The sequence below is a fragment of the Rana temporaria genome, chromosome 6, assembly GCF_905171775.1.
Source record: "Rana temporaria chromosome 6, aRanTem1.1, whole genome shotgun sequence".
NCBI lineage: Eukaryota > Metazoa > Chordata > Amphibia > Anura > Ranidae > Rana > Rana temporaria.
In genome coordinates, this window is record NC_053494.1 from 105,051,528 (window position 1) to 105,065,922 (window position 14,395).

At 46.3% G+C, this 14,395-nt stretch overlaps 1 protein-coding gene across 5 annotated transcripts in view; it reads right to left on the reverse strand.

Moving 5' to 3' along the window:
- TNRC18 (trinucleotide repeat containing 18) overlaps positions 1-14,395 on the reverse strand; it is a 366,965-nt gene that overhangs the window by 206,148 nt on the left and 146,422 nt on the right. For all 5 annotated transcript variants that reach the window (XM_040357106.1, XM_040357109.1, XM_040357105.1 and 2 more), the window contains exon 10: positions 3,678-4,511. In XM_040357106.1, coding sequence (XP_040213040.1) covers positions 3,678-4,511 — 834 coding nt within the window. The remainder of the gene's footprint in view (positions 1-3,677; positions 4,512-14,395) is intronic.

Here is a 14,395-nt window from a genome sequence, read left to right on the forward strand (position 1 = left end):
GCAACACAAGGAGCCAATCAGTCTATATGTCGACAAGAAATATGCCAATAGGAAGAAATAGTTTAACAGAGATGAGCTCACAAGTAGAAATAAGTACTGTGTAGGAGATTGTTGGATTAAAGGCTAAATTCACACTTGGCACAATGTTACACCTGTATTTAAGGTGTAACATGTAACGTGCAAATCCCCCTCCACCACCCCCACTGTGACAGTATTCAGGGGTAATCTTTGGGAAGCACATTTAATCATGTGAGAATGTGTGAAAAGACAAGTACCAGCACGGTTTATTGTTTTCAATCTGTTTTTTCTCCTTGCCCTTTATTTATTTATTTATTTATTTATTCGAAAATGAAGTCAATCTGCTGTACTGGGTCAGGCTGTTTGTCCTGTATTCCTTTATTTTGCTGGGATGTATGTTCTGTGAACTCATGTATGTAGTGTTCTAATTTACCCTAATACAACCGACATTCCATCTTGTAATTGTACATTTGCCTTTTTGGGAATACTTTCAATAAGACCAGTTTAAAAAATAATGTAAATGTGTGAAAACTTTAATGTTCCTATGGGTAGAGGTGCACTTTAAATTTCAACTCTTGGCAAACTGCTAAAAGCAGATGAAACTCATACGCAATAGCCATAGTTCTGTCCATCCAGTCCTGATATTTAAAGGGGTTGTAAAGGTACAATTTTTTCCCCCCTAAATAGCTTCCTTTACCTTAGTGCAGTCCTCCTTCACTTACCTCATCCTTCGATTTTGCTTTTAAATGTCCTTATTTCTTCTGAGAAATCCTCACTTCCTGTTCTTCTGTCTTTAAAGGGGTTGTAAAGGTTCGTCTTTTATTTTCTAAATAGGTTCCTTTAAGCTAGTACATTGTTGGTTCACAAACCTTTTCTTTCGATTTCCCTTCTAAATGTTTTTTTTCTTTGTTTGAATTTCTCACTTCCTGTTTCTCCTCAGTAAGCTTTCTAATATCATCCGAGCGATGGAAAGTCATTTAGAACAGCTTACTGAACACCTTACTGAGGAGGAACAGGAAGTGAGAAATTCAGACAAAGAAAACAAAGAAAAAAAACATTTAGAAGGGAAATTGAAGGAAAAGGTAAGTGAACCAACAATGCACTAGCTTTAAGGAACCTATTTAGAAAATAAAAAACAAACCTTTACAACCCCTTTAACTCCACACAGTAATGCAAGGCTTTCTCCCTGGTGTGGAGTGTCGTGCTCGCCACCTCCTTTGGACAACAGGAGAGTCAGGACGTCCACTAACACACAGCTTCTTTCTCTATCTGCAACGTAGAGAGCGTCCTGACCAGGGCTCGAGTAATGCGGGAACGGCATCCCTGCACTTTTTTTCACAGCAGGAACGCTGTTCCCTTTGCAGGACTAGAGCCGCCCGAGCCGATAAGAGTCCAGCCTGGCCGGTATGAGGTATGTGACACCCTCCTCCTCCTCTCTCAGCGCCCAGTCCAACTACATGCAGCTCAGCGCTACTTCCAGGCTTCCTCACACCATGGTCGGCTCTAGGTATGGTGGTGGAGCAGGAGACGGCAGGGAGGAATCTGCTGGTGGTGGTGCTGCGGGACACCCAAGATGAGAGAACGGGAGGCTGAGCCGTGAAAGGGTGGAGGGAGAGCCGTGCGAGGCAGTGCTGCAGCTGCTGGGGGGAAGGTGAGGCTGGTGCACAGAGAGCTGTGTGTGTGTGATGTGGGGTGAGCCGAGTGCAGCTGTGCATTATATGTTACTGGTCACACTGCTCCCCCACCTGACAAACTTCTCCCCCTGACACACTGCTCCCCAAAAAACTGTTCCCCCACCTGACACACTGCCCCCCCCCAAGAAACTGCTCCCCCTGAACACTGCTCCCCCCTTTGACAAACTGCTCCCCTGGCTGTGTCTAACCCCCTTACCACCCCTGCCTGTGTCTAACCCCCTACCACCCCTGCCTTTGTCTAACCCCCCTACCACCCCTGCCTTTGTCTAACCCCCCTACCACCCCTGCCTGTGTCTAACCCCCCTACCACCCCTGGCTGTGTCTAACCCCCCTACCACCCCTGGCTGTGTCTTACCGCCCACCACCCCTGGCTGTCTATCCCCCCTACCACCCCTGGCTGTGTCTTACCCCCCACCACCCCTGCCTGTGTCTAACTCCCTCCCTACCACCCCTGGCTGTGTCTTACCCCCCACCACCCCTGCCTGTGTCTAACTCCCTCCCTACCACCCATAGCTGTGTTTAACCCCCCTCAATACCACCCCTGGCTGTGTTTAACCCACCTCCCTACCACCCCTGCCTGTGTCTAAACCCCTACCACTCCTGGCTGTATCTAACCCCCACCCTACCACCCCTGGCTGTGTCTAACACGCCTACCACCCCTGCCTCTGTCTATCACCCATACAACCCCTGTGTCTACCCCCTCCCTAGCACCCCTGCCTGTGTCTTACCCCCTCCCGACCACCCCTGCCTGTGTCTAAACCCCCACCACCGCTGCCTGTGTCTAAACCCCCCCCACCACCGCTGCCTGTGTCTAAACCCCCCCACCTCCGCTGCCTGTGTCTAAACCCCACTATCACTGTTGCATGTAAATCTGACTTACTGATAAATTTAATTTGGGTTTTAATTGTAATGATATAAAATAATTAATGTGGGGGCCTTTTGGTGGGCAAGAATATAATTTTTTTTTGGGGGGGGGGGAAAGCACTTCATTCCTGGGCCCAGGCAGTACAATGTCTTGGGCCGGCCCGGATATATATATATATATATATATATATATATATATATATATATATATACACACACACACACACACACACACACACACACTTTTTTGTATTTTTGAGGTGGGGAATCTTGGGTGAGTTCCCACACTTTCTTTCCCCAGGACTTGACCCCTGCTCCTGACTCTCCTGTTGTCCTAAGTGAGGGGGCGAGCACGACACTCCACACCAGGGAGAAAGCCTTGCATTACTGTGTGGAGTTACAGACAGAAGAACAGGAAGTGAGGATTTCTCAGAAGAAATAAGGACATTTAAAAGCAAAATCGAAGGATGAGGTAAATGAAGGAGGACTGCACTATGGTAAAGGAAGCTATTTAGGGGAAAAAAATGTACCTTTACAACCCCATTAAGCTGGCCAAAGATGAATCAAAATTTGTCTGGTTCAGCAGGGAATTTCGAACACTCTATGGCCTTTTCCGTTCATAAGAAGTTAATCCAATGATTGACTTCTCATGAACGAGTATGCGGGAAAACTTTGCTTCGATCAGCGCATGCAGCCAATCAGCTGCAGCACTAATTAGTGTATTTTGAAGGTGGGGGAGTCCCGCTGTCAGAATACAATACAGCAAAGGAGATTCCAGCACCCACCTCGAATGTGTGGGGAATCTGTTCAGTTTGATTTTTTTTAATCGGCCAGTGGGCCATGCATGTCCAACTTTAGACACCTATCCCTCACAACTTGTCCTGCTCTAGCACCTTGTGCTTTTGTCCCTCCCTGCTCTGAGCTCTGCTGTACAAACTGCAAAAGGCTTAAATTCTAGTACTTGCATACACTGTTTGGGTTTAGACAAATACATTTTTGTTACGTATTGATTAGTAATTTTTGGCTTTTATATTTACCTTGAACGCCCCTTTAAATAAAACCAAGAAACACAACTTGGATAGGTAAGATAAGGAAACTTACTGTCCACTTGTTTTCTTTTCTTCAGTTCAAGCTCAGCCATTTCACTCAGTAGAATGATGCCATGTAGCAGAGTATCGTCTAAAGTTAAGTCAGGAGTCAGAATCACGGTGCCCAAAGGCAGCAAAGAGCTGGCTTCGGGCATTTCAGTTGCTGCAACTAGAACATTCATACCAGCCAATGGATCTTCAGTCTTGACATTTGTACAGTTTGTGTCGCTATGTCCACCAGACATGTTTTCAGCTAAGCAACTAAACATCCTATCCGTGTCTCCTTCTGTACATTCTTTGCCAATTTCGACACTGTTATCCATCATCTCATTTGCTGAGTTAGGTGGTAAAATGCCCTGAGGCACAACTATCCTATTCATTTTGCAATTTTCATCGAGGGTTAAGGTGTCGGGAAAGTCAGTTTGAGTTGAACAAGTCTCTTTTCCTGTCCTCGGACTTGCCTCAGAAATGCAAAATGTTATGTTTTCCACTACAGATTTATGGTCATTTTCTTCCATAGCCATAACTTTAATTTCTTGTACAAGGCCTTTGTGGCATTCTACAGTTACTGAGCAAGATCCACTTTCATCTTGAAGGCTCTCTCTGCATGTTCCAGATACATCTTCTACTTTAATTGTATTGTCCATTTCTTCACTTGTCTCAAAATCCTTTGTATTATGAGACTTTGAATTCAAATTGAGCACAGGAGTCTCTGTGCTTAATTCAGGCTGCTTGACAATAGGTACAAAACACTCTTCATCTGAAACCTCATGTAACTGGTTTATGCAAGACAGATGTCGTCGTACCGAAGATGATAGAGACTGAAATGGAAATCCTTGGGTGGTATCTGAAACATAAAATTAATACATCTTACACAGAGCCACTTACTCATGTTACAAATATTTCCAAAAGCTTCAAAAGAAAAAAAATAGAACTCCAGGCTGGAAGCAACATTTAATCACAGCAGCAATCTCCATCCAATATCCGAGTACGTGAAAGCAGGCCTGTTATGAGGTGCTTACCTAAATACACCAACTGAAAAACCTCCAATTGGCTTCACATTTCTACTCCATGTACACCATTAACTCCCTGCTGTCAGAGACCGCTACCATATTTAAATTGTTTGCCACTCGCCAATTCATGTAACACTAGCCATTCATGGCTTATGCAAACAGGTTCCCATATATCTGCAAGCTGGTAACGGCAGAGCTGTGCAAAATGTGGCTTCCTTACTGCCTTCAATGGAATGGGAACACAGGGCCCTGTAAGTTCTCAGGGAACTTCAAAAGATGCAAAAAGTCACATGACCAATAGCCCAGAAGGTCCAATCTCATGTGATTTGACTGAGGGTGTCTTACATGAGCTTGCATTTGTCAATATTCATTTGAAGATCTCACTGATGCCGACAATGAGATCCGTGGGGTGCATGTACAATGCATAGCTTCTGACAGCTAGTCTGAGTTCACACTATTGCGAACACAGACGTTGCATGTGATTCGCACCGCATTGCTGTGCCGATCACATGCGATGTCTGTGCAATGCAAATTCTGCCATACAGTTGTATAGCGGAACTCGCATTGGAACCGAACGTAAAAGGTGCAGGAACCTTTTCCCCCCCTGCACTGAAATCGGATTGTATGGGTATTCACACTGAGAACTGGGGGTGTCATTAACTTTGTATTGACACCCACATCGGTTTGCAGAGGGCAGTGTGAACTGTCTGCGAGGGAGATGTGATGAGGGAACCGGCACTGGAATCCCGCTGGTTCCTGCATGGCAATAGTGTGAACCAAGGCTGATACAATCACACCGAGGACAATACTGATTTGAAAGAATATAATCTCCTAGTAAAATACAAAAAAAAAATACTGCAAAAATTATTTATAGAGGTGAATTTGAATTTTAACTGTTTGACTCCAGAGGCAAAATTATCATAGCTAAAACAAATTAAACCCAATAGAAAGGACTACTGGTTAAGTGTATAAGCAATTCTACATTTAAAGCAGACCTTCATCCTAAACCTAACTGTCCTCATGCCCTGCCTCTTCTCCCCTCCCTCTATTTAAACTGGATATTTATATTTATTTATTCAAATATCTACTGTACTGCAATCCATCAGTTCTGCATTTCTTGCCTAGGCAAAAATGACGACTGCGATTCCCCTCACCTAGCCAAGATTTGCTGCAGGGCTTCAGGTCTGGAACGCCTGGCGGCACACCTGCGCATGCACAAGTTTTCCTACATATATACGCAAAGACAGGTAGCATGAAAGTCCGAAAACTTCCCACTAAAATCAATGGGCAGTGGCACTTTGAACCCTTTTTTAACCCCTTTGGGCTACTGCCCCTACTGCCTCAGTGTGAAAGTGCCCCAAGAGGAAACTTATGCTTATGCTGAAAGCATGATCATTTTTTTGCTGCAAATGCCAATTCCATGAGGGTGGTACTAGAAAGGAATATTTATACATCATGTTTGAATGCAACTGAACTGAACGCTCAATTTATTTTCTATTTTGGAAATAAGGAAGAAGCATTTTTAAAGATTGTAATTAAGGAAGAATGTTAGATTTTGATAACTAAAGGTCATTAAGCAAACAGTTACTATATTATATTTTAATACTAATCACTTAAAGTGATACTAAAGGTTTTAATAATAAAAAAATAACAATCATACTTACCTCCACTGTGCAGCTCGTTTTGCACAGAGTGGCCCCAAACGCCATCTTCTGCGGTCCCCCGGCGGATGTCGCGGCTCCTCCCCGCATCAGATAACCCCCTAGAAGCGCTCTCCCGGAGAGTCATCTTGCGGGCGCACTCCTGTGTCCAGCATTTGGCGCCCATAGCCGCCAAATGCAGGACTCGGCCCTGCCCCCTGCGTCAATGGATTTGATTGACAGCAGTGGGAGCCAATGGCTGCGCTACTATCAATCTATCCAATCAAGAGTCGAGAACCCCAGGCAGAGACAGACAGAAAAAGGAGGGTTTACAACCCCCCTTTAACCACTTGCCGACTGCAGCACGACCATGTATGTCGACATAATAGCACAGGCTGGCAAATGGGCGTACCCTTTAAATTTGCCACCCAGCGCCCCCTGCCGTGTGCCTCGTGACAAGTCATTTCCCTGTTCTGCCTAGTGACACGTCAGTGATCTACTGTTCCCTGTGATCGGGAACAGTGATCAGTGACATGTCGCTGGTAGCTCCTCCCCCTAACAGTTAGAATCACTCCCTAAAACACACTTAACCACTTCAGCGCCACCTAGTGGTTAACCCCTTCACTGCCAGTGTAATTTTCACAGTAATCAGTGCATTTTTATAGCATTGATCGTTGTAAAAATGACAATGGTCACAAAAATGGGTCAAAAGTGTCCGCCCTAAAGTCCCAGTCACGATAAAAATTGCAGATCGCCGCCATTACTAGTAAAAAAAATAATAATAAAAATGACATAAAACTATCCCCTATTTTTTAGACGCTATAACTTTTGCGCAAACCAATCAATATACGCTTATTGTGAATTTTTAACAAAAATATGTAGAAGAATACATATCGGCCTAAACTGAAAAAAAATAGCTTTTTTAAAAAAAATTGGGAATATTTTTTCTATAGCAAAAAGTACAAAATATTGCTTTTTTTTTCAAAATTGTAACTGTATTTTTGTTCATAGCGCAAAAAATAAAAAGCGCAGGGGTGATCAAATACCACCAAAAGAAAGCTCTATTTGTGGGAAAAAAAAGGACGTCAATTTTGTTTGGAAGCCACGTCGCACGACCGCACAATTGTCAGTTAAATCGAAGCATTGCCGAATCACAAAAAGTGCTCTGGTCTTTGGCCAGCCAAATGGTCCGGGGATTAAGTGGTTAAGTATGTGGAAAAAAAGGATTTTTGTACTCACCGTAAAATCCTTTTCTTTGAAGTCCATGGATGAACACAGCATCCTCATATTCTTGAATCTAGGGTTATGTTCCGTCTATTAGAAGAGGACTAGGCAGACATGATACTAGTTAAAACGTGTAATCTTTAGCAAAGCTGAACAGCCTTGCCCAGGGAGCGGTCCCTCTGGTCATAACCCCTCTCACTGCAGTGAGCAGCTCAGTTTGTCAAAAAGCAGTACAAACCTATAAAGGAGGGGTGGGTGCTGTGTCCGTCCATGGACTTCAGAGAAAAGGATTTTACGGTGAGTACAAATATCCTTTTTTCTCTTTTGTCCATGGACGGACACAGCATCCTTATATTATTGACTGTAGGGACGTCCCCAAGCAGTGTAATAAAAAAAAGAGGGTTGGGAACAGCAATCAAAAGTTAAACTCACCCGAACACACCAGTGCTCCTCAACGGAGGAGTTGCAACCTTTAAACTGCCGCCTGCAAAACTTTGCGGCCGAAGCAAGCATCCGAAGATGCACTTACATCAACCTTGCAAAACTTAGTAAAAGTGTGAACGGACGACCAGGTCGCCGCCTTGCATACCTGTGAGACAGATGCTTGATGTCGGAAAGCCCAGGAAGCACCAATTGCCCCTTGAGTGCGCCGTGACAGGAAAGGGAGTCGTAGCAAACAGATACACCCACAGAGCACATACCACGTCTAGGGAATGTAACGCAGCCTCCTTGGGATGCGACGGCCAAGGACACAAGGTTGGAAGTACAATATCCTCATTTAGATAAAAAGCTGAAACCACCGTAGGAAAAAACGAAGGCTCCGGGTGTAGCACCGCTTTATCCCTATGAAGGACCAAGTAAGGGGACTTGCAAGACAAGGCCGCCAACTTAGAAACCCGTATGACAGATGTAATGGCCACTAGAAAGGCAACTTTCTGGGAGAGTGTCAGGAGAGGAATCTCTCTGATGTTCTCAAAGGGCGGTTCCTGAAGAGCCGAGAGCACCAGATTCATATCCCACGGAGGTAGTGGAGGTTGAACCGGAGGGGCCACATGTCGAACCCTTTGAACAAAAGCGCTCACTAGTGAGTGAGTCACCAAGGGTCGTTGAAAGAAAAAACAGTCAAGGCTGAAATCTGCCCCTTAATGGTACCTAAGGCAAGTTTCTGATCCACGCCACACTGCAATAACAGCAGGATCCTAGAAACCTCTCTTCACACATAGAGATGTAAGCCTTCCACGTGCGATGGTAAATCTTGCGAGAAGACTTCCGTGCCCTCAGCATGGTAAAAATTACCGAATTCGATAGGACTCGGTCCCTCAGCACCTGGCTTTCAACAGCCATGCCGTTAAAGCCAGCGACTGTAAAGCAGGATGAAGAATGGGACCTTGCGACAGAAGGTCTTCTTGTAAGGAGCATCTGCCACTAGCCTTACCAGGTCGGTGTACCAGGGACACCGAGGCCAATCTGGGGCAATTGGGATCATCAGGATTCCCTTCGGCCTCCGCTCTGTGAAGCAGACGAGGAAGCAGTTTCAGCGGGGGAAAGGCATAAATCAGCCGATACTGTCCCCACGGGGCTACCAACGCATCTGTCGCATCCGCCCAGGGATCTTTTGACCTGGTCACGAACCTCAACACCTTTCGAATTGAGTCGAGAAGCCAGAAGATCTACGTCTGGCTCGCCCCATCTCAGGCAAAGGAGGTGAAACACATCTGGGTGTAGTGACCATTATCCTTGGTTCAGTATCTGGCGACTGAGGTAGTCCGCTTGCCAGTTGTCTACTCCCGGAATGTATACGGCCGATAGAGCCGGTAGGCTCCTCTCTGCCCACCGCAAGATGTGAGCGACCTCTGAAGCAGCTGCCGCGCTTCTTGTTCCTCCTTGAAGGTTGACATACGCCACTGCTGTAGCGTTGACCGACTGGATCCTGATCGGACGCCCCTGCAGCCTCTGTGACCATGTGGAGAGACACTGCCTGATCGCCCGGAGTTCCAGTACATTGATCGGCAGGCGAGATTCTTCCTGTGTCCACTTAACACCCCCAAACTCCCCCCCAACCGATCAGACTGGCGTCCGTCGTGATCACCGTCCAGTGAAAAAGGAAGGAATGATTTTCCAGACTGAAGAGCTGGAAAGCTCAACCACCAGACCTGGTGGCTCACCCGGATTTTACAATCCAGGGACAATGGGGACCTGTTCCATTTGGACAGAATCTCTTTCTGTAAAGCTCGAGTGTGGAATTGAACATACGGCACCGCCTCAAAACCCAAAACTCGCATGCAAAAGCGGAGCAACGATCATTTGCGGGATGCCAACAGCTTCACCGCAGTCCGAAGAGTCTGCAATTTTTTCAAAGGGAGAAAAACCCTAGCCTGTGAGGAGTCTAGAATCAGACCCAGATATTCCAGGTGCTGAGTCGGTAGTCGTACCGACTTCTGGAAGTTCAGCACCCAGCCAAATTCTCGGAGGGTCTGACAGGCAATCACCACATCCTCCTCTAATTCTGCGCTTGAAGCAGCTCTCAGAAGCAGATCGTCCAAGTAGCCCACGATGGCGATTCCTCGCTGTCTCAGCAAGGCCAGAATCGGGGCCAGCACCTTGGTAAAAACTCTTGGTGCCGACGCCAGGCCAAAAGAGAGAGCCACAAATTGATAGTGATCTTCCCCTACTGCAAAGTGCAGGACCCTGACGAAAACGGGGACATGCAAGTATGCGTCCTTGATGTCCAAGGACGCCAGAAAATTTCCCGGATGGAGTGCAGCGACCACAGAGCGAACTGATTCCATCCCGAACTTCCAAACTTTTACAAAGGCGTTGAGGGCCTTGAGGTCCAGGATTGGACGGACTCCGTCCTTCTTCGGGACCACAAACAGATTTGAGTAGAAACCCTGAAACCTTTCCTGCAGCGGCACAGGTATGATTACCCCGCACTTTAGCAAGTCCTGTACTGCCCCTCTTAGGGCGTCCCGACAAACCGGAAGAAGCGTAATAAAAAAAAAAAAAAAAAATTCTATCTTGTACCCTAATGAAACCACTTTGCAAAGCCACTGGTCGTAAAGCAGGGAGGTCCACCGAGCTGCAAACTCGTGAAGACGTCCCCCCACCCGGAGGTCGGGTGGGGGCAAACCAAAAAATGCAGTAGCAGATTTGTTTGCAGTCTTGTTTGGCCTGCAAACCCAGGGACGCATCTTTTGTCCCTCCTCTGGTCCCTTGTCGGTCAGGGAACGCCTGCCTGCAGGCCCTGACTGACGAAAACACCGCTTCTGCGCAGAAAATGAGGGTCCCGGCTTACGGCGTGGCTCCTTACCCTTCCTGGACTGAGGGAGAAGCGTGCTCTTACCTTAATGATGTCATCTAGTGAGGCTCCAAAAAGCCTCCCTCCTCGGAATGGCAAATCCGCCAGGGCCTTCTTGGAAGTCTGGTCCGCGGACCAGCATTTTAGCCAGATCAGGCGCCGCAAAACCACTGCGGATACCGAGGCTCTGGATATCAAAGGAGCTGCATCCAGGGCAGCATAGCAGACATATTTGAGGCCATGCACTAACTGGTCAGCGACTTCCACACAGCCTGGGGGAGCATGATGCTCCTCCAATTCCCACTGCAATAACTTTGCCCATTCGGTCAAAGTCTGGGACACAAGTGCTGTGATCAAAATGCTGATCACAGCATGGTGAACATGGACGGACCCAGTGCCTCAGATCTCTTATCAGCAGGGTCCTTAAATGCAGGGGTCCCCTCTAACAGAATCGTGGTCACTTTGTTTAAACTAGGCACCGGGGGGTCCACGACCGTGGGAGATGCCCATTTTTTCAGCAAGCTCTCTTCAAAAGGGTAACGCATCGCCATGCATTTAGGGACCGAAAAGGTCCTCTGCGGTCGCTCCCATTCCTTGTCTATAAACTTATCAAAGTAAGTCACATATGGGAAACACCTTAGCAGTGTGGGTCAGCTTGTGAGACCCAAAAGGGACCGACACCTCAGCAGATGCAGAAGCCGCATGCTCCAGTTTAAGAGTGTCCCGCACTGCTGTGATAAGAGCTCCAACAAGTTCCTTGTCCTGCGCTGACCCGCACGTGGAGTCATCCTCACTGTCCGAATGGTCCCGGTCCGCATCCTCTGATACCTCAGAACCAGGGCCCTGGGGCACAGCCAGGCCCGGGTCTGAGTCAGAGCTATCCCCAGAGGAAGATGGGGAGAGGGGGCGCTTTTTACCCCTCTTGCGCCCAGACACAGCTTCCACCCTGGCAACAAATGATTCTAGGACAGCCGACAAAGCGTCCACAGGAACTAAAGGGGCACCGGATGCTACCACTGGAATGTCTGGGGAAGAAACGCCAGCTTCTGATGCCATTTTTCTAGCTAGAGGAACTTTGGGTAGTGAGACAAAAAAAAAAAAAAAAAAAAGGACCACCAAATTTAAATTGGTAAGCTCCGTAATGCTGTTATCTACAAGGTTAGCTAAAGTGAGACACTAACACCAATGGAAAAAAACAAAAAAGTGTAGATTAGCCCATAACCTGCGCCTTAAATTTTTCTTGTTCATGCTACTAGTCCCATCTAGGGTCCAGACTTGGTCTGTCACAATAGGTGTATCGTGAGAGGTCTGTAAGGTCTGGATGCTGCAAGAATGGAACATTGCCCTGGATCTGCATAGCACCATGCGTCTAACTATATTTGTTGCACCATGTGCAAGGCGGGTGTCCAACACAAGGTTTAGTTCCCAAAGCAAGCATTACAGGACAGCCCTGCCTCTGCAGGGTCTGGGTACAGTTCTCAAGCTATACTTTGAGGGAAATTGATCCAGAAAATGCTAGCGAGCCAAAGGGCAGTTGAGGCAGGAAAGGAACTGAGGTAAAACATAAAACTATCTGTTGCAATGACAGAACCTACTCTTTTTTTTTTATTCATTAGGCAAGATTACCTCTATTGAAATGTCACACTTCCTAAATTAACTTACCCCTTTGAGGCATTAACAATTAGGGTCCCCTTTCCCAAACTAAAAAAGCTGCAATGAAGAGGCAGGCACCGAGTCAGCTAACCAAATCTTGCTGTCATGTAAATCACAAGATGGCTTAAACTTTCCAGATATTACAAAATACTATATAGCAGCTGATCTGCATCACTTGACCTACCTCTTAGTCCTCACTGTACTCGCTTGACAAATGGACTAAGATTGAACATCTTCAGATTGCTCCAGTTCACACAAACGCCTTTTTTTTGGTCCTCCACCTCAGGTGTTCCTAGCCACTGTTTGCTAGCTCCCATGGTTCACATTAGGAGCATCAGGATAAAGCGAAATTCAGCTCATCACCTGTAGCTTCACAATTAACCTCTTTACTATGTATATCCCCCTTCACTTTCTTTTATGTGTTGATCATCAAATTGCTGGTCCCTGGTTGGCACATCATTTATTACATACAAACTCTGCCGATTTTAACATCCAATCACGTGCAAGCTAAAGTGCTGTTTTTTTTATTTTCCTTGCATGTCCCCCTAAGATCTACAGTGACTGCACTTGCAGTGCACTTTTAGTGCAGAGTGGATTTGCCTTTAGTAAATAACCCCCATAGTCGACTCCCCACAATTAAGATTAAATTTCCTCCACTAAAAAACAAATATGCGCTCAAATGAGAGAAAGATCTAGGCTGAACCCAAGATGTGGAGGAATGAGAGGAAGTTGGGGGACACACTAAAAAATCATCCATATGCACCCTCTCCAACGAGCAGGGCCTTCTGATTTCTCTTGTATTAAGTTGTATTTTAACTGTACAGTCTGCACTCATGTTATAAAGCACTGCGCAAACTGTTGGTGCTGTATAAAAGTCTCTTATTGTATTTTACCCCCGAAACTCCTCCGTATACTCAACCCAATATTATCCTTTACTTGTTGGAGGTGCAAGAAGTCTCCAGGGACTCCCAAACTGCAATTGTCATTTTCACAGTAAACAGTGCCTTGAAAATGACAAAGCTGGGTACAGTGCTCCAGGGTCACATTAAAAGCCAGCCCTGTATCTTCCTCATAGTAAGGTCGAGGTACTGCCATTAAGACAGTATAAAGGAGCAGCTCATCCTGAAAAACTCAAAGAAAGCTCTCTGTTCCACAAAAAAAAAAAAAAAAGTGGTTTAAAGCGGAGTTCCACCCAAAAATGGAACTTGCGCTTTTCGGAACACTCCCCCCCTCCGGTGTCAAGTTTGGTACCTTTCAGGGGGAGGGGGGTGCAGATACCTTTCTAAGACAGGTATTTGCACCCACTTCCGGGAATATACACCTGCGGCAGTCACACCCCTACCCGCTCCCCCCCACTGTCTTCTGGGAAACACACTGTTCCCATGAGAGAGCGGGGACCAGTGAGGGCGCGCCACGCTACTCACGCATACGCAGTAGGGAAATGGGCAGTGAAGCCGCAACGCTTCACTTCCCGACCCCTCCACCGAGGATGGTGGCAGGTGCAGCCGAGGGACGAGCGATTGCTTGGCCTCGGTTGCCGACATTGCGGGTGTGCTGGACAGGTAAGTGTCCATATTTTAAAAGCCAGCAGCTGCAGTATTTGTAGCTGCTGGCTTTTAAAAAATTTTTTTAGGTGGAACCTCCGCTTTAAGATAAAAAAAAGTGTTTGAAACACTAGCAGAAAACTGAAGCATAATGAGAGTCCGAGAGGTTACATTGCCTGTTCAACAATTCTTTTTACATGTGCCTATGTGCAATTCTTCTGAAGGTGGCAGCATAACCTAGTGTATCAGAAATCATTCCAACCTTATTAAATGACTAACAACCTATGTAGAGCGGCCATCACTATCCTCTCTCCACTATATTACACTTAGTAATTGTAAAGGCTTGTTTTTTTTTTTTT